The sequence below is a fragment of the Fusarium graminearum genome, chromosome 2 (assembly GCF_000240135.3).
Source record: "Fusarium graminearum PH-1 chromosome 2, whole genome shotgun sequence".
NCBI lineage: Eukaryota > Fungi > Ascomycota > Sordariomycetes > Hypocreales > Nectriaceae > Fusarium > Fusarium graminearum.
This window is the reverse complement of record NC_026475.1, coordinates 7359981-7384965: the sequence shown is the minus strand read 5'-3', so window position 1 is coordinate 7384965 and position 24985 is coordinate 7359981. Positions and strand designations below refer to the sequence as shown.

Genomic DNA, 24985 nt, shown 5'->3' with positions numbered 1-24985 from the left:
CAATCTGTCATGTTGCGCTCAGACGAACCGCACGTGGATAAAGAGGAGCTTAAAGATTTGATACCCCTGCATTGACCCGATTTACTTTGCAACCCTGGATGTGTTAGTGGGCCATGGCATTTATGCGGCAATAGCGAAACGCATTGCCATTAGTTGATCTGTTTGATTGACAATTCACTAAACTATACAGAGACTATTAATTGTGGGAGACTGCATTGACTGTAACTGACTTCATTTACAACCGGGGTTATGGCCGGCAGCGTGATGGAACGTGCAGTATGCAGGAAATATTCCGCGATAGAGTTTGACCCTTGACAGCACTGATATAATGGCGATCACTTCCGGAAATACAAAAAATACAAGAATTAGCTAGACCACGTTACCTTTTCCAGCCCCTCAAAACATGCAATTCCTTTAACGAGTCCCCTTCGCTTAGCCTTTGTCCGGCCCGGCCGGAGCAGATTCACCGGCTTCTTTGGTCAACGGAACTCCCCGGTCCTTCGAGATGGTTGTGTAGGCATGAGATTCTGAATCAGAACGTTCGAGGTCAGTGGCGCATACACTACTTACTGACTACGCAGTCAAGCCACGGGAACTAAACCTTTTGAACAAATCAGATGAGACACTAATAAATTAATCTTTCCCCTGATTTCGAAAGAAAAAGCTTGACCAAGCCATAGCGACTTGAGAACGAGAACGGTCTGCCACCAAGAACAGTACAGAAATGGTTGAGGAGAGTTATCCGGTCAACGAGTGTGGCAGAGAGAACCGGCGCCTTGGCACCACGGGCGTCATATCTGAAAAGAATCGTCAGTGCCGAAACATGAGACACTAACCGATTGTGGCGTTGCCTGACACCCATTAGTGGTCGACTTCCCCTGACTCTCTGTTGCTCAAAAGTGGTCTGAAACCTTTGGGTAGAAAAGGAGACTCCTGTTGAGCAAAAGAGGAGATAACGACGGAAATGTCGGCGTGCATAATGATGCGAGCCTCTTCCTAGACCTTGTACGGTAGATCATGGACCTTCGAACGTCGATCTCATCCATCCTTGTATCCTTATTCCTCACCGTAAAACATGTAATGCTACTCTAAATTGCTACCATCCCCTCGGTTAAGGTATCACTAGCGGCCGCTAGCCCCTCGCCCAAGGCCTATACCACCGTCTCTTACAGCCAAGAGTCGTACTTTGGCCCATCATCAGGACTAACTAGTGATCGAGAGATTATTGACAAGCGTGGCGTCAAAGCGCAGACATGCTTTGGACGAAATGCATGGCCAGAAGAGAATAAAACAACCTAATTCATCGTTTCGCCACCTCACGCCAGTCCCGTTCTGGCTGTCAGCCCCGTTCGCCATATGTCACCTTTGCAACGCTTCGTGTCAAGTTTTCCTAATAGTTTCCACTTTGGCTTAAGCCAACTGGAGAAAACGTGGTGTTCCAGGACATTGACCGTATCAGACTAGCGTTGGGGGTTGTATGCAGGTACTGACATGCCCATCTTTTCATTAAAGCTCGTGGATCCCCAGATCTGGAACTGTCCCCTCCCTTGACATGTCTGTTTTTTGCTTTTCCTGAAGGATCACCTGCAGTACCGATTCCTTCACACTTTGTTTCCACTCTCGGGTATCATCCCGTTGCTTCTTCGCCCAGCATGTCGGCTACTACGACTGACATCAAACTGGCTTCCATTGCCATGGGGTTTACCCTCGGCTTTGGACTGCTTACAGTATGGGAAGCTTGGAAGCAGACAAGACGAAACCGAAACCCCCTACGAAGCACATACATCTACATGCTCTGGGGAGAGATCGCAGCCAACCTCGTCATCACGGTTATCGGATGGGTTTTCCTGGACGGACTTATCGGACCGACGTAAGACATGGCTGTCACTGGCGAAATTCGATACGTTGAACTAACAAAATCACTTAGTGTACCGGTCCTTTTCTTCATTCTCTTCTGTTGGGTCTTCGAGGTCCAATTGCTTATGCAAATTATCGTCAACCGAATCTCTATCATTGCCGAACATCGATCTACCGTCTTTAAGTTAAAATGGGGCACCGCAACCATCATTACTCTCGTCAACATCGCCGTCTTTGTTATTTGGATCCCATCGCACACCGTCCCTCCAGTGAGCGAGACGTGAGTTACCTCGAGCTGGAATAAAGAATAACCACTAATTAACTATTCCAGATTCGTTAAAGTCAACGCAGTCTGGGATCGTATGTCCAAGGTCATCATTCTGCTGGTCGACGCTGGACTCAACTGGTACTTCCTCCGAACAGTCAAGAAGCGACTGGTTGAACAACATAACTTGAAGAAGTACGAGCCCCTTGTTGGCTTCAACGCCAAGCTCATGGTAGTCTCCATTCTTATGGATGTAAGTCATCGCTCGCCAACCCTCTCCATTTGTCCATTAGCTAACATGTCTCAGGGCATGCTCATCGGTCTTATGTCGCTCCCAAACCAAGTAGTATTTATCCAGTTCCACCCCGTCGCCTACATGGTTAAGCTCAACATCGAAATGTCCATGGCCAAGCTCATCACCCGTCTAGCCAAGGGCGAGAACTCAGACGACTACTACCCATCTCTGTCACATTCTGGCCACGGCAGAAGCACCAACCGACTTGAAGATGCACCATGGACAAACGGGGTGAACAATGTCCAGCTTACCCACCGTTCCAAGGTAGTTGCCGGTGACTCAGACGACGATCTCCCTGGAATGCCCCGAAACCACAACGGTCCTGGTATCCATCAGCGAACAGAGTTCCAAGTGACAGTGGAGAATGGCTCCAAACATGATCACTACAAGGGAGGATCAGATACTGATGAGATGCCCTTGACCTCCCATACAGGACATCCTAAACAGGTGATTATTGAGGAGGAGAGCCGAAACACTTCTTTGTCAAGCTTTAGGCAATCATAAGATACCCAGACACTTTTCTTGAATAGCTTATACATATAATACACTAACAACTAATTTGTATGAATCAAATAATGAACCTGTTCTATAACCAAGTTGTATCCACTGTCCATTATATGGTCTGCCGACACTGGTCTTAGTGCTTGCAACTCGTGTCGATTTGTTTCATGTGCTCCTTTCTTTACTGACATAAAGTTATTCAATAAATACAACAGAAGGTTCTAAGAATGGCAAGGCCGACGTCAATACAAGGAATATCAAGCCGTGCTCCGTTACGGATATCAAAAGCTATGATGGCAGCCTGATAACTGAAAAGCCGAAGTCGTCTTCTGCAAACTAGGTAGTTAAATTAAACCACAACATGCAGCATACACTTTGCAATTCCAACATTAGTTTCAAATATCCATTTTATTACCTAGGAATTCTCTGTGCTAATTGCCACCTAGATAGTCCGCATACGTTGAAATGCACATGCCTCACGCAACATTACCCTGAGAAGGTCAATTCTTATGTCGTGACTACCTCAGTTTTTGTTCTTCTTTTTCTTCTTCTTCTTCTCCTCCTCCTTCTCTAGGTACAGAATGAACAACCAGTATCCACCCATCTGTATACGGAAGGGTAAGTGGCACCCGGGCATTTGCCAGTTTCAATGAATGTCTTACATTGCAAGGTTAGCTCATATACCGAGCTGAGCTGTCTTCTGCAATTGCTGCACGTAATAATAGAGATTACGGTAGTACACATTTTGTCGGTTCGGATATATATGTAGATTTGTCTATTTTGCTGAATTAATTTTTGACTGCTGGTGTTGTATAAGTATTCTTCGACTTGGCATGTCTACAAGGGCAAGTTTTATACCTGAACGTGGGCATTGAACAAATGGCCGACAAAGCTTCTTATATGAATCAGATTACATGCCTTCAGCTAACAAATACTACTTGAAGAACGTCATTTGGCAACTACCTCATTTTTCTTTGTTTTTCTTGTCTTTTATACAAAGTGAACACTCATCTTTATTCACGCATCTGTTTCTACAAGGGTAAAGGGCTCCCGGGCATTTGCCAGTTTCATTGAATGCCTTGCAATGCGCAGCTGGCGCATGTTTCCTATTCAGTATTCTCTTGCAGTCCCTGCACTGGGTAACGATGATCTTGGTAGTACACATTGTGTAGGTTCTGTTGTATTTAGATGTGTCGATTCTGATTAATAAATTTGTGAGTGTTTGATAAATATTCTTTGGCTTGTTATGTATAATGGTCATTTTTATACCTGAACGTGGGCAGTGAATAAATGTGCGACAAGGCTTTTTATATGAATCAAATCCTTCGCGATGATTGATTTCGAAATAGTCACTAAGACATAAAGAGACGAACTTGGTGCAGTCTCAAAGACACCATGTACTGTGAATATGGAAGCGAAGCGTAAGAAGAATCTGTTCGCAGTGGACAAGAAACAGCTGTTAATCGTGTGCGAGCTTCCTGGTAGGATCCTTGGGCTCTGAATCAGGACCGTCTAACAACTAAAATCATCCTCGCTAACTTGGCCGAGTGGTTAAGGCGCTGTGTTTAGGTTCTTATCAGAAACCAAACCCGCAGTGGGAAACCGCGGAGGTTCGAACCCTCCAGTTAGCATAAAAGCGATTATCTTTTTGGCTTTTTGCAATATGTTCGTTAGATATATAAACAATTCCGAACATATTTCACTGTCATCGTCATTACTCTTGATGCAGGGCGCCGAAGGCATATTTTGCTTGATGTTGTACCAACCACTAAATATTTCACTGTCATGTTTATTTTAGTTAGTGATTCGGTGACTTGGGCCTCACTAAACTATTCACCTTCTTAGACATACAGCTGTAAATAACTGAATAGCCTAGTATAGATATCATTCTTCTTTGAACAGTAAACTATGATATTCTTGAAACCCATCCTATCCTTTCATCAACAGTCAATGCCCGGTCACAGGTAATGACAAGCAACCTTCCATACACCCCAAGTCGCACCAAACAGAGCCACCCAAGACAACAGTCCCTTGGCGATGAATATCCTCTTGACGATTTGAAAGGTCTTCTTCTCATTCAAACGTGGAAAAGGCTCATTCGGGACCTCTTTACCCAAGAACTTGCACAGAGGTTCCCAACCATCCTCAGCCTTGAAAATGAGAACTTCTCGGTTTCGCTTCTTTGCTTCAATAAGCAACTGTCGATAATACGTATCATAACACTCGGCGCTGAAGATGTCTGTTGTGCCGTAGTCCTCCTTGCACTTTGCCTTCGTCACCATATTGAGCTTGTACCACAAGCGATCATTAGTCCAGAGCATACCAACCCACTTAAACCACGGGCTGAAGAAGAACCAGAAGCTTTCTTCGGCACTCTTGGCCCAGACTTTACCGTCAGGTCTCATGTTAATGACAACCTTGGCGTCAGGATACTCGTCCATCAAGTCAGGAGTAAAGTAGAAGACAGGAAGATCGCAAATGGACCGATGGCCGTGGATGAGTTGCCGAATCATCTTCTTCCTTTTTGTGTCGTCTTTTTCGTGCAGTGTGTCGATAAATAGTTGCATGCGTGATGCATGTGGAAGAATCTCTGCCATGTGCATACATGGTCCAAAGCCTAGTTTCTCAAATGCCGCTTGCATTGATGATGTGGCAGCTCGAGGGAGACCTGCTCCTATGACTTGCAGAGGGACTGGTTCCGAGTCCGGGTCGCCGAGGCCACGAGAATCAGTGATAAAGCGCATGATTACGAGTTAAGGTGTGTGATGAGAGTCAAATATGAACGGACAAAATAGATGCAAGATAACTGCTTTTCAGCGGGAACTGATCTTTAAATACATTCCAGGAGATTCCACATTCCCTGTGTCATCTCACGGATAATCAACCATTTCCGACCATCAAAGATGACACATTAGCCGCCAAGCTTAATTGTTTCCAAGGGCTCAGGCGGGGGTTCACCGATAAGCATACATTATGTTCCGGAGATAATGTACTTTTTCAGACGTTTCTGCAGTGTCAGAATGTCCCAGTGCCAAATGAGGGAATACAGTCCGCCCAACTGCGAACTTAGTGCTTACGAGAAGCACCAAAAGATTATCTTATGTAACAAAGAGAAGTTGTTGGTAGAGGTTCAACAAGACTGTCAGACTGTCCGCAAGTTGCTTGGTGAACAAAAAGATTGAAGCGATGAGCATGTGCGTAACCAATAGTTGAACGATAGAACTATGTCCGCTTTTTGACAAAGGGCTATGCAGGTGACCTTCGCTACCATTAATGAGATGGTCTTTTTCCTTTATCAGTCTGGCTAAATCATGATCTTTGCAGTAAATCGAATAAGCGTGTGTCAGAGATGTCTATATTTCGTCCCTAATAAGTATTTTGCATCCCGTCCAAAATCTCACCAACAAGAATGACCACCTTTGACTGGTGCCAAGCGATAACTTTGTGTGTAAGCTTACTTTAGGTACTAATTCATCAACAACATCTTATAGGAAGCAACTTACTGGTCCGAATGAGATCCTACAACCTATGCCAGAGTTTATGTGCTCGGAACGGGAGAAACCCTCACACACAAGACGTTGTCTAAGAAGTGGCCTGGTGTTACCCTAAATCAGACGCCTTTTCCACACGTCTGAGGCTCCAGTTGTATTGGCGATACTCAAATCCTATCAATTCAAAGAAGAGAGCTTATGAAAAGAATGACAGAGCAATGGCATTCTGTAAAAAATTTGGATGATCAGCGTCAATTCCCCTTCCAAATCTCGATGACGACAATGACATCATCACGATCCTATGCCTTCATCAGAGAGCTCCAATTTCTTCCACAAGCAAAAACCTACACACGACATGCTTCGTATCAGTCGCGGTCCAAGAATACGAACACTACGCATCTTTACATCGCTTTCACACAGCAACAGATTGTCTACAAGCTTCCCGCTCAAGCGAGGGTCATCATCTGAACCAGCCAAAATGAGTTGGATGGATAGTTGGAGTCGCCCCTCCAAATCCCAAGCAACCCCAGCACCTTTCTACCTATTGCCTGGAGGAGAAGCAACACCTTACTGTCATTCATGCGGAAGAGTCATCAGCACACGAAAGACTACAGCGTCGGCAAAGACCAACACGCCAGTCAAGTACTGCTCCAGCCGATGCCGGACCCAGAAGCCCGGCAAGCTAGACCGGGAGCTTGAAAAGGCCTTTTTAAAATTGTTGACCGCTGAAGAGCATGCTGTTACAGAGAAGAAATCGGCCAAGGGAACGTCTGGCAAGCACAAGAAAGGAAAGAATAGCAAGGGCGACAATCGGATCCTTGTATCGTGCAGTGCAGCGGAGGAGATCGTCTTTGGACCAAACCGAACATCGACAGAGGAAGGACACGAGGAAACTCACAGTGAGGACGAAACACCCCAAACATCTGAGCCTACACACGCGATGTCTGAGCCAAGGACATCTGAAGAAGACCTGGATCTCGCGGATATTCTGAAAGACCAAAATGACGTTGATGGCGATGTGCTCGCCCGTATGTCTGTCCGTAGTGGCACGCGCATCCGACCAGCGCAATCGGTTTCCCAAGTGAACGGCAGCGTGGGCGGCGAGAAGGGACGCGCAGAGAGGATTCACGAGACGGACGAAATGTTGGAGAAGCGCAGACAGGGACAGAGACGAGCCAAAGAGCGTGAGATGACCAAGTGCGCAGCGCGAAGAGGTGTCGTGTTTGGATTCTCTGTGAATGAGGATGGCGAGAAGCGCCTTTGTGAGGCTGTCATGTCAGGGAAGGTCGTGGAGCCAAGTTTTGCCAAGGGGGATTGGGCGATACGATGGAGGGAGTCGTAGGCTGAGTGACGGGCGACTTGGATAAGGAAGCGGTATCAGGGGAAGCCGAGATATGAAGTCGTGCCGTGAAGTGGGATATCAACTTCGGGCCGACAGTCTCCCAATCGCAAGCTAAACCCTACGCTTTGGTAGCCACAAGATCTCGTACCATGTTTATCATGCTGTGCTAAAGTGAGCTACATCGTGCACTATCGGTTAGTACGGAGGTCGAAGAGATTGGCAGGTAAAACGGGACTGCGATTGTCTGAGCGCTGCTGATCCCCCATTGTGTTCAAACGCATGGTCCGGATAAAAGACATGGCCCCCACTCCTGCATTTTTGCAGGTAAATTGGACGATGGGAATTCTACATAAAATGCTCCGTCTAGATTGAATTCTGACAGAGTAGTCCAGAGGGTCGCGTCTTTCAATCCAGGGGCCTCAATGTGACATGACTTGGCTTGATCTGCTTTCAAGCCTGTCACGTAGGATTCAGCTCCCAAACCCCCAAGGCATGGCGCGCTGTAATGGCTGCCACACTTTTAAAGTGAACCCTGCAACAGCTCAACCTTATAGCGGTGCCTGAATATCAACCGATACTCTTCACGGTATAGACAATTGCTACAGCACACGCAAACGAAGTTAGTATGCAGTACACGAGTCAAGGCATTCCTGCGACACAACACGAGCTTCTCGAGTTGTCTTTAGTAGACGGACGCCAGAAGCAATTATGACGCTATGGCTGACCACAGACTCTTTCGCAACGGTCAGCCCCAAACGGAGATATGAGAGCTAACCAATCTACGCCAATTAACACGCGACAACTCTAGAGTTTTGGCTTATTGTCTTCAAAGACCAATAACCGTGCCGCGTAGAAGACGCTATCACTCATAGCTCAGCTCAGCTGCAGCGAGTGTTGGACAATAGCGTGTTCTGTGCTATAAAATTGGTGCTAAGTCGGAAACAGTAGGTGGTACCGCAGCAATTATCAGCCACTGGCCTCTCGGACTGTTTCCATTCAATAATGAGACAGCCGACAGCAACCATGAATGTCATTGACAGTTGAAAAGGCGCTATGGAGGAACGTGGCGCCATGAATATTCTCGAAAAATGATAAGAAGGGCCCTAAAACGCAACCGATATGATAGCGCAAATGCTTCTTCGTGTCCGTCTTGCGTGGTAGATAAGGAGAAAGCGTTGGGATTTAATCTGAAAGTCTAGAGTTTGCGCTAGCTAAACGGATCAACTTGGAACCGATACTGGTTGGTTGGCGTAGGCATCAATACCCTGTCTGTTGCTATCGTTTACTCGAGCTGAGGCCATCTCCCTTGTACAGATGCAGGAGGTGCTTAGCTTTGTGATACCACATGAGGTCTAGTCATTCTGTCCACAGTCCAGTCAATCTTATTTGGATGAAAAAGAGTCGAGAAAACGACTTGATCAACCTGGTATCGATGGCTTGCATCACTTGTACATGTAGGTATTGTTGAAACAAAATGATATTACTTGATAACAGTTCTGCACTTTCAGGTGAAATTGAAGCTGACAAGCCATCGTTCGATGACATACTGAGCTTCCTTTTTCAGTGTCTTCTGTTATTTCAAGCCCCCTGTAATATTGCTCGTGTAGTGGCTTCTACGCCGTAAGCTTAGAGACTGCCGACGTTCCAGAATGTTGAGATGCATCCAGATTGGGAGTGCAAATTGTAAGCAATCAAGTTTTGGCCCTTATCATGTTTCATAAATGTTCGGAGCCCGGATATAGAGAATACTGTACTTATTCAACTGAGATGTTACCCTCAACAAGGCTACAGGGGCTACAAGCGAGCAAGGCACTAAAGAATTCGTGCAGTAGTCAACTATAGCTAAATTAGCTCTGTTGGCTCTCTGCAGAAACAAATAATTCTAGGTCACTACACTGGACCAACAAAACTCGAAAGACCTGGTCCTAGACAAATTGCCTCATGGAACGAAGGATGAGCTACATGGAACACCATGCACGGAGGAGTCGGACGAAAACAACATGGCTAAAAACGTCAGCTTCTTTTGTGATATCCTTTCCCTTCCACCACATGATACCCAAGCATGTCGCACAGCATAAACCTGCCAAGACTTCATGGCTGAATATACCGAGTCAGTTGTTCTGGAACACAGCTTGGCATAAAGGCTGGCCCCCCTTTTACCCCAGACCCATCAAGCCTAGTCCAGCCCTTCGAGCGATCCTGGTAGCCTGATCCCCCGGATTCCGCTATGATAAGCTAACATAGCAGGAGTGTTATGACCAACGGGGTCTCCATGAGGCTTCCAGGGATATTGATAGGTACCAAGTAACTAGTTGGCTGTTGGATGACGTTCCTTGTTCTCCTCAAATGCATATCAATCCCCACTGATGTCCCATTCTTTCAGTCAGTCAGTGAACCATTCACTTGGGTTCATTGCCATTCATTTTTGCTTTTCATTCCACCGTTTGAACTTTTACGCGGATCATTCGATACTGTGGCCTTGTATGTCGCCAAGATCATCATGAGTCTCAAGTCAGACGTTATCTGCGCCGTGGTCATTACTTGGGTAGCGGCCTTGCTGGCGCAGATCGGTCGCGTATTTGCGCGACGCATGACAAAGGTACAGTGGTGGTGGGACGACTACTTTTGCCTCGGCGCCTTTGTGAGTTCCTCCCTTGTGAATATAAATGTCTCAGTGACTTACACGCTACTTGTAGATCGTTGGTATAGGATACAATGTCGTGATGATCTACTGTAACTATCTCCCGGCCCCTTGTCGATCAGACCGTTAATTAAAATAGGGACCGAGAACTGGTACCTTGGCTCGACTATCCCCGATACCGTGACCGAAGAAGAGTATGAGAACATCAATCTCCATGCGCGTTTAATGCAGTTCATCATCTCCATGACATATTCATACTCGATCGGCTTCTCCAAACTATCCATCCTCTTATTCTACTGGCGCATCTTCAAACAATCTGCGATCCGAATCCCAATCCAGATTCTACTTGGCCTTAGTGTGTCATGGCTCCTCCTACGAACTTTCATGGTCACGTTCCATTGTCTTCCCGTTCAAGCTTATTGGGATAAGAGCATTGAAGGTGCCGTCTGCAAGATCAACGACTCTCAGTTCTTTTTCGGTACCTGCCTTACACATTTTGCTCTCGACGTTGTCATCTTGGCCTTGCCCATCATTGAAGTCTTCAAGCTTCGACTACGAATGGGGCAGAAGATTGCAATCACTGCTCTCTTCGTTATTGGTTTCGTTGTTTGTCTTGCGTCAACGTTTGTTGTTGTCGAATCAATCAGATACGATGTCAATACAACGCAAATGCCACGAGACATGGCTCGAAACGACATGTGGGGTGTTGTCGAAATTAACATTGCCATTGTCTCTGGTAAGTCCTTTCCTCCCATCACCAATTCTTGCATACTAACAACTCTAGGATGCTTTCCTCTTCTACGGCCCATCTTCACCAAGATTCTCCCCAAGAGATTCCTCAGCTCTGCTGGAAGCAGCCATCCCATCAGCCGAACCACAAACGCTATACGTCTCACCACCATCAACCGCACCAACAAGGAAAGGGAAGCAGACGACGACAACAGCTCTACCCAGGAACTGGCCGATCCCGAAAGAGGAATCCATGCAAACTTCGAAATTATCGATAACAAGGAGGGTCCTCGGACGTATATCTCGAGCCGTAATACTGAATCTTTGCATTCAAGAGAGCAGGATATGAGCGGTATCTATGTACGGAATGATGTTGTGCAAGAGGTAGAAGAATCCAACTATGAATATTCGTCGAGGCGATAAACTTAGGTGGGATTTCCTACATAATACTGCGGTTCCCTTTTTTTACAGTAATATACCGATCAAGACTAGATAACAGAATAATATTAAAAAGTTGTCTCAAAATAGTTTCTATAAGGGGAAAATAAGAGATAATACTTGACCAAGGCCCTGGATGTAAGCTAATCTAATATCATTGAAGAGGGTGTCGATACAAGCCTCTACGCTAACGAGGTCATTTATCAACACATGTCGATCTCCCGTTCACCAAAATAGACGATATGCGTTCCGAATCATAATAGTCATTTCAATATTTTTAGCTCATAATATCTACCAATCCTTCTCATAGCGGCTCCAACAAGAAACCGAAAGTAGTCTCCTCAGTCTTGACCATCAAGTCCTCACGAACAGCAGGTCCACAAGCACCAGATCCTACACCAGCAACCTTGTGGTCCAGCCTGATGAACACAGCATCTTCCTCAAACAGATCAGGAGGATGCTTTGCGTCCTGGATAGTTGTGTCTCTGTGGTTGGAAGCCAAGAAGCTAAAGTGTGCTCCGTCTAAGCGACTTGCACGAAGACCGACACTAGGCGACTTGGAGTCTCGTAGTGAGACCCATCTGGTGTCTTCTCTGTTACCGTTCTCTTGGGGAACGTCGTATGGGACCTGGAGGTCGGAGATGGACTCGACGTTCCAGATGCCTACGCGTTGAGAAGTCTTCTTGTCGGGATAACTTTCTCCGGGTCCGAGGCCGAGCCACTTGACATGCTCAAGTGTCTTACTTCCCCACAGGTTGAGACCGATTCTGGGAACGTGATCTGGAACGGAGCCTTGTGGAGAGAGACGGGTCACATTGACAGATAGTGAGCCATTCAGGGACACTGTGTACTCAATTTCGCAATCCCATCCCCAGAAGAGTACCGGGGGAGTAATAAACGTCTTCGATTTCAGAACAACCTTGTCTGAGCTGGCATCCACAGTGAAGGATCGAAGTTGAGACTCGAGTTGGTCAACGCCGAATCGCTCCCAGTAGGGAACAGCGCCAGGAACATCATTATCGGTCTTGGGTCGCCAGAACGATGGGATGATGGCGGCCTTAGTCTTGGGGTCAAAGTCAAGCACTGTCTTGCCGTTGGAGATCCAGCTCTTCAATGTACCGTAAGCACGGTTGAAGGTGAACTCAAAGTCCTTGCCAGAGATTGTCACCGTGGATGTCTTCTGGGAAACGTCTAGCTTGGAGGAAAGAGTGTTGCTTGCGACAGAGGTAGCCTTGGCAGAAGTCTGAGGAGCCTGGAGTTGGTGTTGCGACCAAGCGATCTCGTGTCCTGCAGGAGCCCAAGCTGTCGAGTGCTTGAGGGACAGAGTTACTGTCAGGTAGACCTCGCTGTCCTTGTTGAACTTCTTGTTATCGACGGGAAGAGAGACAGATTTTGTCTCGCCAGCTAGGATTTCGGGTACATCGAAGGATGCAGAGTGAATCAAGGTCGCCCTGTTGTATGGTTAGCATTCTCATTTCAGACATCTTATCAGGCGACTTACTCTTGTCCAAGCTGCTCAATCTTGTAGGAAGCAGTCAAGTTCTCCAGACCAGCAAAGTCCTGTCGGTTCTCGATCTTCAATTCGCCATCAGAGTACGAGAAACCAACGGGCTGAATGACCTTCTTGAACTCAACAAGACCAGGCGTAGGCTCGTGCTGACTGTTGAGCAGGCCGTCCATGACAAAGGTTCCGTCATTGGGAGTGTCACCAAAGTCACCACCGTAAGCATAGTAGCCGGCACCTTCGTGGTCGTCCTTCCACAAACCGTGGTTGGCCCACTCCCAGATAAAGCCACCTTGGAGACGGGGGTAGTCACGGAAGGCTTGCTCGTAGTCCTCGAGCCAGCCGGGACCGTTACCCATAGCGTGACCGTACTCGCAGAGCACGATGGGCTTCTCGAACTTGCCATCCTTGACACCTTCCTCCTTGGCGTACTTGATGAGGCGTTCGACTGTGGGGTACATATAACTGTACATGTGTGTAGTCTCGGCCTGCTCGTCTCCCTCGTAGTGAATCAATCGCGAGGGATCAGCTTCCGTAGCGTACTTGAACATCGCCCTATGGTTGTCTCCGTAGAAAGCCTCGTTACCGAAACTCCAGATAATAACACTGGCATGGTTCTTATCACGGTTGAGCACTGCGTTGATGCGGTCGAGATAAGCCTCCTTCCAGTCGGGGTTGTTGGAGGTGAACTGTGCAGCCTTTCCGAAAGCAAGCTTCTTCCGCTCGCCATAGTCCATAGACTCGGGAATATCTAGAGGTCGCGCAACAGCATCGTAGAAACCGTGACACTCGAGATCAGCCTCGGCCATGACCCAAAGGCCGTACTCGTCGCACAGATCCAGGATACGAGGGTCATGGGGTTGATGTGCGCAACGAAGAGCGTTGATGTTGTGCTTCTTCATGATCAGAAGATCGCGCTTGGCAAACTCGATAGGTACGGATCTACCGAGAAGAGGGTGATGCTCGTGACGGTTGACACCTCGGAGGCGAATGCGCTTTCCGTTGACAGTCATAAGACCGTCTTTGAGCTCAACCTTTCGGAATCCCACACGTTGCTGGACAGAGTGGAGGACGGTCTTTGAGTCTTCGGACTTGAGTGTGAGCTCAGCTGAGTAAAGGTATGGTGTCTCTGCAGTCCATTTCTTGGGATCCTCGACTTCAAGCTTCAGATCGATCTTGTTTGACTTTGCGTCGACAGAGGTCTTTGTAGAGCTGATCACAGCCCCACCGTTCTTAGCCAGCTCGGATAGCGTAAGTTCAAGGACACCAGCCTTGTCAGTGAATATGTCGACCGAGGTGGTTAGTGTTCCGTTCTTGTAGCTGCTGTCAAGATCAGGCTTGACGAAAAAGTCATCAATTCGCGCAGCTGGGAAGGAGATGAGGTAGACATCACGGAAGATTCCTGCTTGAGGTTAATTTCTCATACCTTCAACTTATGAAAGGACAGACTTACCGGAAAGCCACCACTGGTCTTGATCTTCGATATAGGTAGCGTCGGACCACTGGTAAACACGCACAAACAGCTCGTTTGCACCCTCTCGGTTGACGAAAGCGGAGATATCGAACTCTGAGGGGTTTCTCGAGCCTTGAGCATATCCAACAAGTGTACCGTTTACAAAAACGTGATAGGCGCTGTCGACACCATCGAAGCGCAGTCTGAGCTGTGAATTTGCGTCCCATCCTGCTGGGACATGGAAGTCCCGTCGGTACGATCCCGTAGGGTTCTCTGTGGGAACGTATGGTGGGCAAACGGGAATGGGATACTGGACGTTGGTGTACCATGGCTTTCCGTGGCCTTGGAGCTGCCAGTGGCCTGGAACTTGGATTGGTTCATATGTGATGTCTTTTGAGCTAGGCTCGGGGGCTTCAATGGCTGTTCCTGACAGGGAAAAGTCCCATGTCCCGTTGAGTGAGATTGACGTCTCAGGAATATGGTATGCTCTTGTAGGGAGAGTGTTTCTTCTAAAGACGGCCTCGTTGATATAGTCTGGTCGAGAGGCGTCTTCCTGAAGGGAAATACCCTTGGGCTGTTCTGCAATACCTCCACCCATTTCGACGTAGTGAAGGAGAAGATGATGATGTTGGAAATATTCAGAAGCTCAGTTTCGAGGAAGTCCTGGAGGCTTTATCCCTTGATGGCTATCTACGCCATCAGTCAGCCCCGCATCCTCCGACTATCCCGCATCGTGATACGTTTCTATAACCTGCTTTCCTTGTGCCCAAACACGTGCTTCGGACTGGCTCGGGGAGCTTGAATGCCTCCACCGAAATCCATGATAGATGCGGAGAAGTGGTCCGATTGGTGATGATCTTTCCTGGTTGGATGGTGTAGTGAATGTGGACCAGCTAATTAGGACTAGCGAGATGGCTGAGGTCGCAGAGCCCGGGGATATCGGAGCCGGGGCGGGGAAAGTCAAAGGTGTCCTCACAGCCTCGGACCGTTGGAAGACATGGCTATTGCGAGTGAACGAGAGTTCAACGAGACTGTTTATGCCACCGTAAAGCAGTCCATAGGGTATCTGTCGCTTGAAACTTAAGCTCAGATGTTGATCATTCAAAACCCTCGCCTGTTTCAAGTTGTATCGCGTTCCGGCCGAATAGTCTCGGCCGAGACGTGACTGCATCTTCCAATGTTCTAATGGCGTTGTATTACCATTGTTTGCTACGCTCAACATATGACAAGTTACCACCTGTTCCTAATGAGCTGAATTAAATCAGTGATTTATTTCTTTTTTTTTCTGGTACCTGTCTATTTTCATTACATGGGTAGAGACCACCTGTCCTCTTGCTCAAAGATGGTCTCGGGTAAGCCTACTTGACAACAGATAAAATACAATGTGTGTGAGTGTGAGCCTTGGCTGAAATAATTTTTATAGCAAAGTTTTACAGACCGACCCTTCTGATAAAGCTCAGTGGAAGAATACTGGAAAATTAAATCCAGCCGATAGGTTGCAACTGACATGCGTCGATTCTACGCTTCGTCATTGTTGTCCCGAAACTTCGAGGTATGGATACAGATTTATCTCTGTTTCGGACGAACGGAAGAAAGGACTTCGCAAGGACAAAACCCAGATAATAATTCCAGGACACCGAGTGTACTAGAATGGTACAAAGGACTCGAAGCAAGCACATATCATCGTTTTTCGTGCCCGTGAGGAGGAAACCAAAGCCTATACTCACACTCTGGTGACAAGAGGAAAATAACGCTGCCTTAATCCCTCGAAATTCCCAATGAGGTTGAAACGTAGCATCATCCAAACAAGAAACACAAACAAACGAAACAAGGCAGTGACCCTCGTGTGATGAAGCATTCGTGTTGTTCGGCCACTTCCTACTTGGGACTGTTGCTTCTTTAACCAACGCCACTTTCACAACCGTCCAACCAACTGCCGGGCCATCCTGCGTCCCTAACATCCATCATTATTAGTAGGTATGAGTTGGTTGGCTTCATTCTCGAATTTGACAGGGTTCCAGGCTGCTGCCTGACGCCAGCCGGCAACTCTTACCGTGTCCATTTATGGGTATTCTTATGATATTATCCGACTCATCCGACCAAAACCTTACCTCGTTATCCATCACCAAACATAATTTCTAAAGAAAAGAGCCAAAACTTCGCAGCAACAGTCAGCTCTGTTGATAGCCACTCTCAAGATGTCCTTTCCTATCTTCAACGAGGCTACAACCTCATTTATCGTCCCACTTTGTCTACTTTCGATCAACCTGGTTGATTACCTGTACTCTGGTGACGATAGGCTGACTGGTATCAATTGCGTTTTGAGCATCTATCTACTCGCTTCCTACTTCAACAAGGATAGCCCTTCACAACCTATCATCGATGGCGATGTTAAATCTCCTCAGACCTTGGATACAGGAAAGCAAACAAAGCAAGCACAAAAGAAAGTGAGTAAATGGATCTCGGCCAAAGGCCTGCCACACTGACGCGATAAAAGCTCTTCGCGAAGATAATGTTTGCGGTTTTGTTGTTTATAGGCTCATTATTTCTGCTTAGGGTAAGTTGCTCGTGCTCGACGCCTGTCATAACTGCTGACACACTCCACAAAGGAGCTTTATTACATTGGGGGTGACCTGTACTATAGTGACGGATGCTCTGAGAACATCTATGACCGGCCATGTACCCCATTCTCTGGAAAGAGTGGACCAGGTGGTTCAATCACATATCGTTACGAGGTACGTGCATGCATCTTTTATCAACATTTGGTCTACAAACTAAAGCGTTAAAAGGGATGGGGTTATTGCAACGCCGAGGCCGAGCGAGGTGCCATCATCAATGCAGTTATTCAACACATCAGCGAGCATGGATCCAAACTTACCAGCACCGAGTGCCTGAAACTTAGCGGACGCGATTTATCCTACAGCTATCTTGTCATCGGACCGACCGACAACTTTGATTTTGAAATGGACTGTGGACCCAAACCAGATTGGAGCACTCTTAATCAGCTAAACTAGGAAATCGAGTGTCACATATCAGGAGACTGGGTGATATGGGGGCGAAGACTGTTTATATGGAAGACGAGGTTGGATAACAGTGGACTGTTTGGAGCAATTATTGGATGACGCGGGTTTGATATGCTGAGATCTGGGTTTGATAGTCGAAACGGTATTAGTTGTTCAATGATACTACAGGGTTGTGAGAATGTATGTAAACAAGGTGCAAATACTGCCACCGGACTCAATAACAGTCCCTGATATAACTGTCCGCCTGGTTTATAAGCCACATGCTTCGGTCCACACTGGGTGAATCTCCTCCAAACGACATGTCTCGCCAATTACGGAACAACCTCTCCAGATGACTCCCCACAAGTGTGGCACGTGTACCAATAAACTCCTTGAGAGCCGGTATATGTGACGCGGCGAGGATGATGAGCATGGCACCCGACATACTGTATGCTGTTAGCACTCCATCGGCCTATTATACAGGTGGATACATACGATAGGGAACAGATCCATGTGTCAATGACAACGGTTTGTGAGAAACCCCTGAGGTCTAAAGCGTGGAGTAGACATGCGTCAAGACACAGCTTACACTTGTTCATAACATCCGGTATCGCAGGAGTCACGGCCGATGTCGAAGTTCCTGTATCATCATAACTGCTACTCAACATCCACATTAGATACGGTCGATATATGACTCCCTTGCAGGTGAGATATCGTTGTCGAAGGAATCCGCCAGCCGCCGTCGGTACTTCGTCAGTGTCGACACTGAACGAAAACGATGCTGGTAGCACGTCACGCCAGTCATCTAGTTGGCGCTGCAGTTCGGCAACGATGCGTGGAAAACGAGTGTGATCGAATGCTGCACCGGTGTCGCGTGCGTACAAGAGCTGATGGACTCTGTTGAGTAGACGCCGCATACTGATACATGCGAGGAAGTAGAGGGACGATTCTTCCTCAACAATCTCGGAGGTGTGGGTATGATAAGAACTTGGTAAGGGAACCGAAGATTCTACACGGGCGATACCAGAAGGGGGACATGCTGATAGTTCGGCCATGTAGTCGCTGCACGGTTGTTAGCAACTATAGTTATGGGCAATGATACACAATCTGTACCTTTCCAATATGTAACAGGACCAGAATATTCTTCTAATGCGTTCTTCGGCCTCATTGTCATTCTTGTTGACAGGGTATGATAAAAGAAGCATGCATCTTGTTGCTGTAGCGCTGAGATACTCCCATGCTTGGAGTGGTCTGACCAGGGATGCAAAGTAAAGACTGTAATGTAAGTTCCACCGCTATGAGAACAAGATTGAAGAAACTTACGCAGTAAAGAAGAGGCATTGTGTGCTTTGAGAATCAACTTGTAGGTGGACAACGTGAAGCTTCTTCAACGCCAACTGGAAATAGATGTCTCCGAGCTTTCTCTTTCTCAACCTTCGATCTTTCTCAGAAGGTTCGGCCTCAGTTGTGAAACGAAGGTCTTCGGCAGCTTGGCTGGCACATCCTAAAGCCAAGGTAAGAAGGCATAGACATGAGTGGACTGTGTCTTCGGCTGGCATTCCACTCTGAAGTGTTTCTCGTATACTGCTGAGTTGCTCCTGTGACATAGATGGGTACCAAAAGTTAATATTCCGTTCGAAGGCTTCCAACATCGATGAAATATCTTCTGTATCGACGTATGGGTACATTGGATTTGCCGCGACACTTAAAGGTTTGCGTGATTGCTCTAGGTAGAAGATAGACTCTCCATCATGCCTCAGTAGCGGAAAGACGTCGAAGTGAGGCCATTGGAGGATTGACTCAGTTGTAGAGGTATGCATAGAATCCAAGACGGCGTTCTCAAAATTGGTGACATTTTCACGGTTGTCTTGACTGTTTGGTGTTTGGATGGCCTGGCTTTGGCGCCGGAGATTTAGGTCTGGCGACGAGCCTGAGAATGAGTTTGTGCGGTTAATTTGAGGAGAGTTGATAGCATGTTGTTGGCAGGCTAGTTGTATGTTTGCTGGCTAAGTGGATGATGTTCAGTCACGGAAAGGTAAGTTCATGGCTTGGTGTTCTTACGATGGTAGACCGTAGCTCGTGGAGTGTCCTCTCAACTCTTAGGACGCTTTCCAAGATCAAATCGTTCTTGCTTCTCCTGGACCCTGGGTTACTACCATGCAGGAAAAGATCGGCAACCAATGAAACTCACGAATTGGCCTCAGATCCATATGTGCAGTCATGGCCGATCGCTGCACATGTGGTGCAAGGATTGTTCCCATCACATCTATCAACGTATCAGCCGATCTAGGAAGTGGTGGACACGTTAGTCTCTGAACCTCGAGAAGTATGAGATAGATGACACAATGTTGTAGACGAGCATGAGGCAAATCGACTTACTATTCGTCTCTTGCATCTTCACCCCAGGATCAACCTGTCAGGCAAAACTCTTTAGATCTTACCTTGTTTTGCGGGTACGACAAGCATCACACTGCAACTAGTAAGCCCCAGTCAAGTCAAGCAAGATGTTGAGCCTCAAACTCACTGCATGCGACGTTCTGAGTCTCTTCCGTGGCGGCCATTCGGCAGATTCATCAATGGCGTGTTCCATGGCACTGGGTGAGACAGTTGATGTGTTCGTCGCCCCGGTACGGGCCGACAGGACAAAACGTGGGGAAAAGAGGAGATAATGAGGAAACGACTGGATGGTCTGAAGGATCAGAGGACATACGGGGATGTTCGGTCCGACAGGAATTGATCTTCGTGATTGGTGCGGGAAAGGAAAGCTCAATCCGTTGCAAAAATCAAGCTGTAATCCTAGCTCTTGAACGCGTTTCCGGTTGGTTGGTTTAAGAACTAGCTAAGGAACGGCTCAAAGCTTGATGGGCATGAGACCTCGGCATAGTCCGGTCTTCTAGCCGAGTGTTACAGGGATCAAGCTAACTAAATTACCTTATTCACTGACAGGGTGAACCATTCTGTCACTTGTCAAAGAGATGCTTGGAGGAATGGGGACAACCTCATTTTCTGAAAGATGACTTTATGAAGAATAGTCGAACCACAAATCAAGTCACAGAGAACTCAAGACTAGAATTGGTCAAATAATAGATTCTTGGCATAAGCATTATGCCATCATTGAGTCGTAGAGTCCAACTTCAAGCATGGTATTTAAATATGTGATCAGCTATCTCGCTATTGACATTATTCTCTGACAACAGTACATGGTGCCAACAAATAGTCTTAGACATCTCCAGTGAGCTTCTCATCGCCCGCCACGTTCATGGTGTTCATAACCGTATTGGCATCTCGCTTCTGGAGACTCTTCTTGACGGGGTTAGGGGCCTCAAACACCTCGGACAGTTCCTCCAGAGTACGGTCCTTTGTCTCAGGGAAGAAGAACCAAATGATAACTGCTTCAAAAAGATCCCAGAAAACAAACACGAGGTAAAAGTGATAACCGATCTTCTGGAATGCAGGGCCGCTGCTGTACTGAATAATGGTTGAAGCAATGGAGCTGGCCAAGTTACCAACGGCAGTTCCCTTAGCTCTGGTGTCGGTGGACAGACACTCAGCAATGTATGCGGACTGGAGAGGAGTCCAGCCGAAAGAGAAGACAATTCCGAAGATGAAGATCATGGCAACTGTGGCGTTGGCAGCAGAGGAGTTGTCACGGTCGTCGAGAGAGAGCTTGCTGGTTCCAGTGATGATGGCGAAACAGCAAGAGCAGAATATGATGGAGTAGAGCAAAAGAGGGCGACGACCGATAACGTCAGTCATACGGGCACCAAGAATGGCACCGAAGAAGCAAAGAACTGGGTTGACACCATTGAGAGCCAGAACCTTCTTCTCTTCCACAATGCCGGCGTACTTCATCATGACAGGGAGATAGTAAGAGCTGCAAACATTAGTCATAGGTTCACATAAAAAATGACTCCCAACTTACCTCAAACTGTTACCGCTGACCTGTCCAAAGACAGCCATACCCAAGACACCAATAAGTCGACGTCGTGCACTGTGACTGTTCCAGAGTCCGCGGTAGTCCCACCACGACTTGTCAGTAGCATCAGAGGCGATCTGGTGGGTCATCTCCTTGATTTGCATGATGACCATGGGATGGTTGGGGTCACCTTCACCGTGGTACTTAGCAAGGACCTTGACAGCATCCTCAACACGGTCTTGGGCGATGAGCCATCGAGGAGACTCAGGCAAGAAGAGAACGAAGATTACCACAAAGCCTGATGTGACCATCTGACACCAGATGGGAACTCGCCAAGCGATGTCATTCTCTTTGCCTAGGTAACTGCAACCAAAGACGACCCAGCCAGCAATGATGCTGCCGATGTACCAGGTACAGTTGTAAAGACCGGTGATGGTTCCTCGCCAGGTAGGATGGGCCATCTCACTAACGTAGCAAGGCGCGGAGACACAGCAAAAGCTGACACCGAAGCCCAAGATGAAGCGTCCACCGAGGAAATGGCCTCGGTTGGTAGATGTAGCTTGGACGCAGGTACCGATGATAACGATTGCAGCGCCAGTGAACATTCCCCACCGTCGACCGAACCAATCGTTTACGGGGGCCGTGAAGAAGACGGCGGCGATAGAACCGATGTTGTACATGGCAAATACGATGCCGGTCGAGGAACCTTCCGAGGACCTGCCAGATGTTAGATGCGCAACAGAGTTTCGTGGATCGTACTGACATGTTGAAGTAGTGCTGATAGGCATCCATGCCATTAATGCCGCCCATAACAGAGCCATCGTATCCATTCTAACAGCTTGTTAGCATCTAACCTACTGAATTAATCCTGGAAAACAACATCTTCCAGGGCAGATTGGATGTGTTCTGCTGAATTGATTGGGACTGATACATACCAGACAACCGCAAAGGTAAGCACACGCCAAAACGAGATACAGTCGAAACATGGAAGGTGTCCATGGCGACAGGTTCTGGTTCTGGACATCATGCGCAACCTGGGCAGCTACATGAGAATCCTGGTACTCAGCACCATGCTCAAAGCCGGCCTTCTCGTCGGCCTTGGAATCCATGATTGTTTATAAGATGAGACAAGAATTGCAGAGCGCAGGCTTGGTAAAGAGAAGCCAAGAGCAGGTCTGCAGATCGCTACCCACAGCGTTGGGAGGAGTCTTTATATAAGATGCATTGAATGCAGACAGCCTGTGCGAGTCGTCCAATGTTGTGTCATGCGAGACGGACCTTGTTCCCAGACCGCATCCGATGCCCGTCCGACGTCGCGTTGTTCCCCGGATTTGCAGTTCCCCCCCTCATGGCGAATATTCAGGGATTAGCCATGGTACGAAAAGATGGGGTTGACCTTCTGTAGTGGCAAAGATTGGGTTAGCTCGTTCCAGTTTGGGCCACCATTCCGGCTCCGGTTGCCCCGAAGTTGAAAGCTGGGGTAACCCTAGCAGGCTTGATTGGTTCGCGTATGTATGGTAAGCTCAGACTATGGGGTTGGCCAGCCGTTCATGAACACCCTCGTATGTTGTTGACTGACACGTGAGACTGAGAAAACAAGGCATCAATCCTTTACACCAGGTGAGTGGTCAGTGAGAAACAACTGGGCTGACATTTGATAGTGATTTGTGACGGTTCCAAGTCCAACCTAGTTGTTGGCAAGCCTGTCTACATAGGTGCGACATTAATCAACGATATTGAACTGTTCGGTTGGCGATGCTCAGTATCCAGAAGGTTAAGATTGCGATATAAGCTTCTACATAACATCATGATGCTGATAAATCTGTGTCTATAGTAACATGCAAATTTGGTGACACTCTAACAATAGATCAGGCATAGGTACTCGTAAACACCCAGACTCTCTCACTCCTTCTTTGCCCCAGGTTTCTGTCCGTAGACGATGTAACTATCCATCCATTAGCGAAGCACCAAGATAGCTAAAACGAAAACTTACATCTTCCAGTACGCATGGACCTTGGGGTTTCTCAACTCCTTTCTCACGTCCGCACAAAGTGTCAGAATTTCCTCCTTGGACCAGCCAAGAACTCTGTTGAAGAGAGCAAGACTGACACCTTCGAGACCTGAATCAAAATTGGCAAGGTTCCACTTTCCGAGCTCTTTGAGCTTTGGATCCTTGGGCCAGCTGTTGGTAGGCCAGCGATAGACAGTCTCCACAATGTTCTCGAAGCCGGCTTTCTCGACGATCGACTTGTACTTGTCAGATTCGCCAAGAGGGCGGCCAAGCTTTCGGGACCCCTCAATGAGACCTTGTTGCCATTTCATGGAGGGGGATGTGTTGAAATCCAGAGTGCCGTCATCACAGAACAAAGGGATTTGGATGTCTTGGATCTCGTACCAACCACCTGGGCTAAGACCTCTAGAGTTTGTGTTAGCCAATGCCATATGTTATGAAGGAGGTTGTACTTACTCATATGCTTTATGGGCCATGGCTTGTGGGTCACTGAAGCTTCCCGTCATCATGCGACAAAAGATAAAGTCGAAAGGTTGCTTCCATGTCCACTCCTTCTCAAGGTCGTCAATTTCAAAGGTGCAGTTGGGGGGCACACTACTTGTGGTTAGTGAAAGACATATAATCACGAAGATGCAATGGCACAAACAATGGTGGTTGGATCGGACTCAAGTCGACACCGATGACCTGTTCTGTCAGTTTTGGAGGTATCAGTTGCTCACGAGATGCTTACCTCGGCAGCTGGATGCTCATCGGCTATACATTTGTGTCAGCTAATATCATGACTTTCTAGATCTTACTTACCGAATTCCAATGCCCAGAGACCAGTTCCAGTGCCCATATCCAACACTCTCGTGGCTTTCTCAGCTCCAGGGTTGAGGGCTCTCTTCCCATCCAGTGTAATAAGATACAGGTTATCCTGCAGATCTACTTCTTGTCAGTCATATTGACAGTTTCAGGCTGTTGAGATACAGACCTAGCCGATCATTCTCCGCCTTGGCGTGGGGTTAGTAGTTTAAATATCCGTGCTTTCATCATACACTCACATCATCATTTGGGAAAGCATATTCTAACTTCGATTAGCCAACGACTTGATAAGCGGTAATGTACTCACTTCCTTCGCTAAGCTTGTGGTAGGTACGGCCGTTCTCTTGTGCAAACTGTAGGAGACTAGATCGAAGTGACGACGTTGATGGCTCTTCAAGAGGCTATGGTTATTTAGCTTTTGAGTGATTTGTGGTCCCGGCTTGAAGTTACGTACCACATCAAGAGCGGAGTCAAAGTCAGGGTCCACGGCCTGTTACTCCATCAGCTAAAATTCTCAGTACTTTGCGTAATTATCAGTACAATCTGTTCCTCTGCCATGGTGTTTTATTCAGTGCAACTAAGGCGTATCTTCGAAATGATAGTTAAGGGGAGAGAACAAAAGAGACAAATGATGTGAAGATAAGGACAGCTACGTGGAACATTGACTTTCGCTTGCGGCGCAAATAGTGGTGTTGAACAAGGGTCTGAGACATCCGATTTGACATGACTGATCCAT

General features: G+C 47.3%; 12 protein-coding genes and 1 non-coding gene across 13 annotated transcripts; 6 read left to right on the top strand and 7 right to left on the bottom strand.

The window, feature by feature from the left end:
• Window positions 1-1694: 1694 nt before the first annotated feature.
• FGSG_03265 (uncharacterized protein) lies at window positions 1695-2921 on the top strand (the record flags this gene model as incomplete). Its single annotated transcript, XM_011324184.1, has 4 exons — window positions 1695-1870; window positions 1928-2137; window positions 2189-2375; window positions 2430-2921. The coding sequence occupies 4 exons, from the start codon at window positions 1695-1697 to the stop codon at window positions 2919-2921; spliced, it is 1065 nt and encodes a 354-aa protein (XP_011322486.1).
• Window positions 2922-3314: 393 nt separating this feature from the next.
• Window positions 3315-3732, bottom strand: FGSG_12476 (uncharacterized protein). The gene is made up of 2 exons (XM_011324183.1): window positions 3581-3732; window positions 3315-3522 (listed from the first exon to the last, which is right to left on the bottom strand). The coding sequence occupies exons 1-2, from the start codon at window positions 3660-3662 to the stop codon at window positions 3437-3439; spliced, it is 168 nt and encodes a 55-aa protein (XP_011322485.1). The 5' UTR covers window positions 3663-3732; the 3' UTR covers window positions 3315-3436.
• A 292-nt stretch (window positions 3733-4024) lies between these two features.
• On the bottom strand, window positions 4025-5662 carry FGSG_03266 (uncharacterized protein; the record flags this gene model as incomplete). The annotated part of the gene is made up of 4 exons (XM_011324182.1): window positions 4025-4093; window positions 4188-4318; window positions 4770-4781; window positions 4921-5662. 4 exons carry the CDS (start codon window positions 5660-5662, stop codon window positions 4025-4027), a joined length of 954 nt encoding a protein of 317 aa, XP_011322484.1.
• Window positions 4452-4549, top strand: FGSG_20615. Its single transcript has one exon. It is a non-coding gene; the product is annotated as a tRNA-Leu (tRNA).
• Window positions 5663-6887: 1225 nt separating the features above from the next.
• Window positions 6888-7751, top strand: FGSG_03267 (uncharacterized protein; the record flags this gene model as incomplete). The annotated part of the gene is made up of 1 exon (XM_011324181.1): window positions 6888-7751. The coding sequence occupies one exon, from the start codon at window positions 6888-6890 to the stop codon at window positions 7749-7751; it is 864 nt and encodes a 287-aa protein (XP_011322483.1).
• A 2500-nt stretch (window positions 7752-10251) lies between these two features.
• Window positions 10252-10522, top strand: FGSG_12475 (uncharacterized protein; the record flags this gene model as incomplete). Its single annotated transcript, XM_011324180.1, has 2 exons — window positions 10252-10392; window positions 10448-10522. The coding sequence occupies 2 exons, from the start codon at window positions 10252-10254 to the stop codon at window positions 10520-10522; spliced, it is 216 nt and encodes a 71-aa protein (XP_011322482.1).
• A 254-nt stretch (window positions 10523-10776) lies between these two features.
• Window positions 10777-11544, top strand: FGSG_12474 (uncharacterized protein; the record flags this gene model as incomplete). The annotated part of the gene is made up of 2 exons (XM_011324179.1): window positions 10777-11128; window positions 11177-11544. The coding sequence occupies 2 exons, from the start codon at window positions 10777-10779 to the stop codon at window positions 11542-11544; spliced, it is 720 nt and encodes a 239-aa protein (XP_011322481.1).
• A 287-nt stretch (window positions 11545-11831) lies between these two features.
• FGSG_03269 (uncharacterized protein) lies at window positions 11832-15114 on the bottom strand (the record flags this gene model as incomplete). The annotated part of the gene is made up of 3 exons (XM_011324178.1): window positions 11832-13010; window positions 13061-14465; window positions 14517-15114. 3 exons carry the CDS (start codon window positions 15112-15114, stop codon window positions 11864-11866), a joined length of 3150 nt encoding a protein of 1049 aa, XP_011322480.1. The 3' UTR covers window positions 11832-11863.
• Window positions 15115-15237: 123 nt separating this feature from the next.
• Window positions 15238-15738, bottom strand: FGSG_12473 (uncharacterized protein; the record flags this gene model as incomplete). The annotated part of the gene is made up of 1 exon (XM_011324177.1): window positions 15238-15738. One exon carries the CDS (start codon window positions 15736-15738, stop codon window positions 15238-15240), a length of 501 nt encoding a protein of 166 aa, XP_011322479.1.
• Window positions 15739-16714: 976 nt separating this feature from the next.
• On the top strand, window positions 16715-17530 carry FGSG_03270 (uncharacterized protein; the record flags this gene model as incomplete). The annotated part of the gene is made up of 4 exons (XM_011324176.1): window positions 16715-16963; window positions 17054-17073; window positions 17161-17251; window positions 17306-17530. The coding sequence occupies 4 exons, from the start codon at window positions 16715-16717 to the stop codon at window positions 17528-17530; spliced, it is 585 nt and encodes a 194-aa protein (XP_011322478.1).
• A 223-nt stretch (window positions 17531-17753) lies between these two features.
• On the bottom strand, window positions 17754-20108 carry FGSG_03271 (uncharacterized protein; the record flags this gene model as incomplete). Its single annotated transcript, XM_011324175.1, has 9 exons — window positions 17754-17964; window positions 18014-18068; window positions 18108-18580; window positions 18632-18793; window positions 18842-19524; window positions 19580-19670; window positions 19710-19749; window positions 19898-19931; window positions 20043-20108. The coding sequence occupies 9 exons, from the start codon at window positions 20106-20108 to the stop codon at window positions 17754-17756; spliced, it is 1815 nt and encodes a 604-aa protein (XP_011322477.1).
• Window positions 20109-20737: 629 nt separating this feature from the next.
• On the bottom strand, window positions 20738-22543 carry FGSG_03272 (uncharacterized protein; the record flags this gene model as incomplete). The annotated part of the gene is made up of 4 exons (XM_011324174.1): window positions 20738-21392; window positions 21441-22151; window positions 22198-22265; window positions 22370-22543. 4 exons carry the CDS (start codon window positions 22541-22543, stop codon window positions 20738-20740), a joined length of 1608 nt encoding a protein of 535 aa, XP_011322476.1.
• A 679-nt stretch (window positions 22544-23222) lies between these two features.
• On the bottom strand, window positions 23223-24807 carry FGSG_03273 (uncharacterized protein; the record flags this gene model as incomplete). Its single annotated transcript, XM_011324173.1, has 11 exons — window positions 23223-23379; window positions 23428-23850; window positions 23902-24039; window positions 24092-24129; window positions 24176-24198; window positions 24247-24369; window positions 24419-24437; window positions 24489-24511; window positions 24557-24650; window positions 24704-24739; window positions 24790-24807. 11 exons carry the CDS (start codon window positions 24805-24807, stop codon window positions 23337-23339), a joined length of 978 nt encoding a protein of 325 aa, XP_011322475.1. The 3' UTR covers window positions 23223-23336.
• Window positions 24808-24985: the final 178 nt, after the last annotated feature.

Excerpts from the sequence above, each read along its gene's own strand:
- FGSG_12476 (XM_011324183.1), bottom strand. The coding sequence starts at position 3,662 with ATGTGTACTACCGTAATCTCTATTATTACGTGCAGCAATTGCAGAAGA. Across the intron at positions 3,523-3,580 it reads ATATGAGCTAACCTTGCAAT|ATGGGTGGATACTGGTTGTT; the intron begins GTAAGACATTCA and ends TTCCGTATACAG.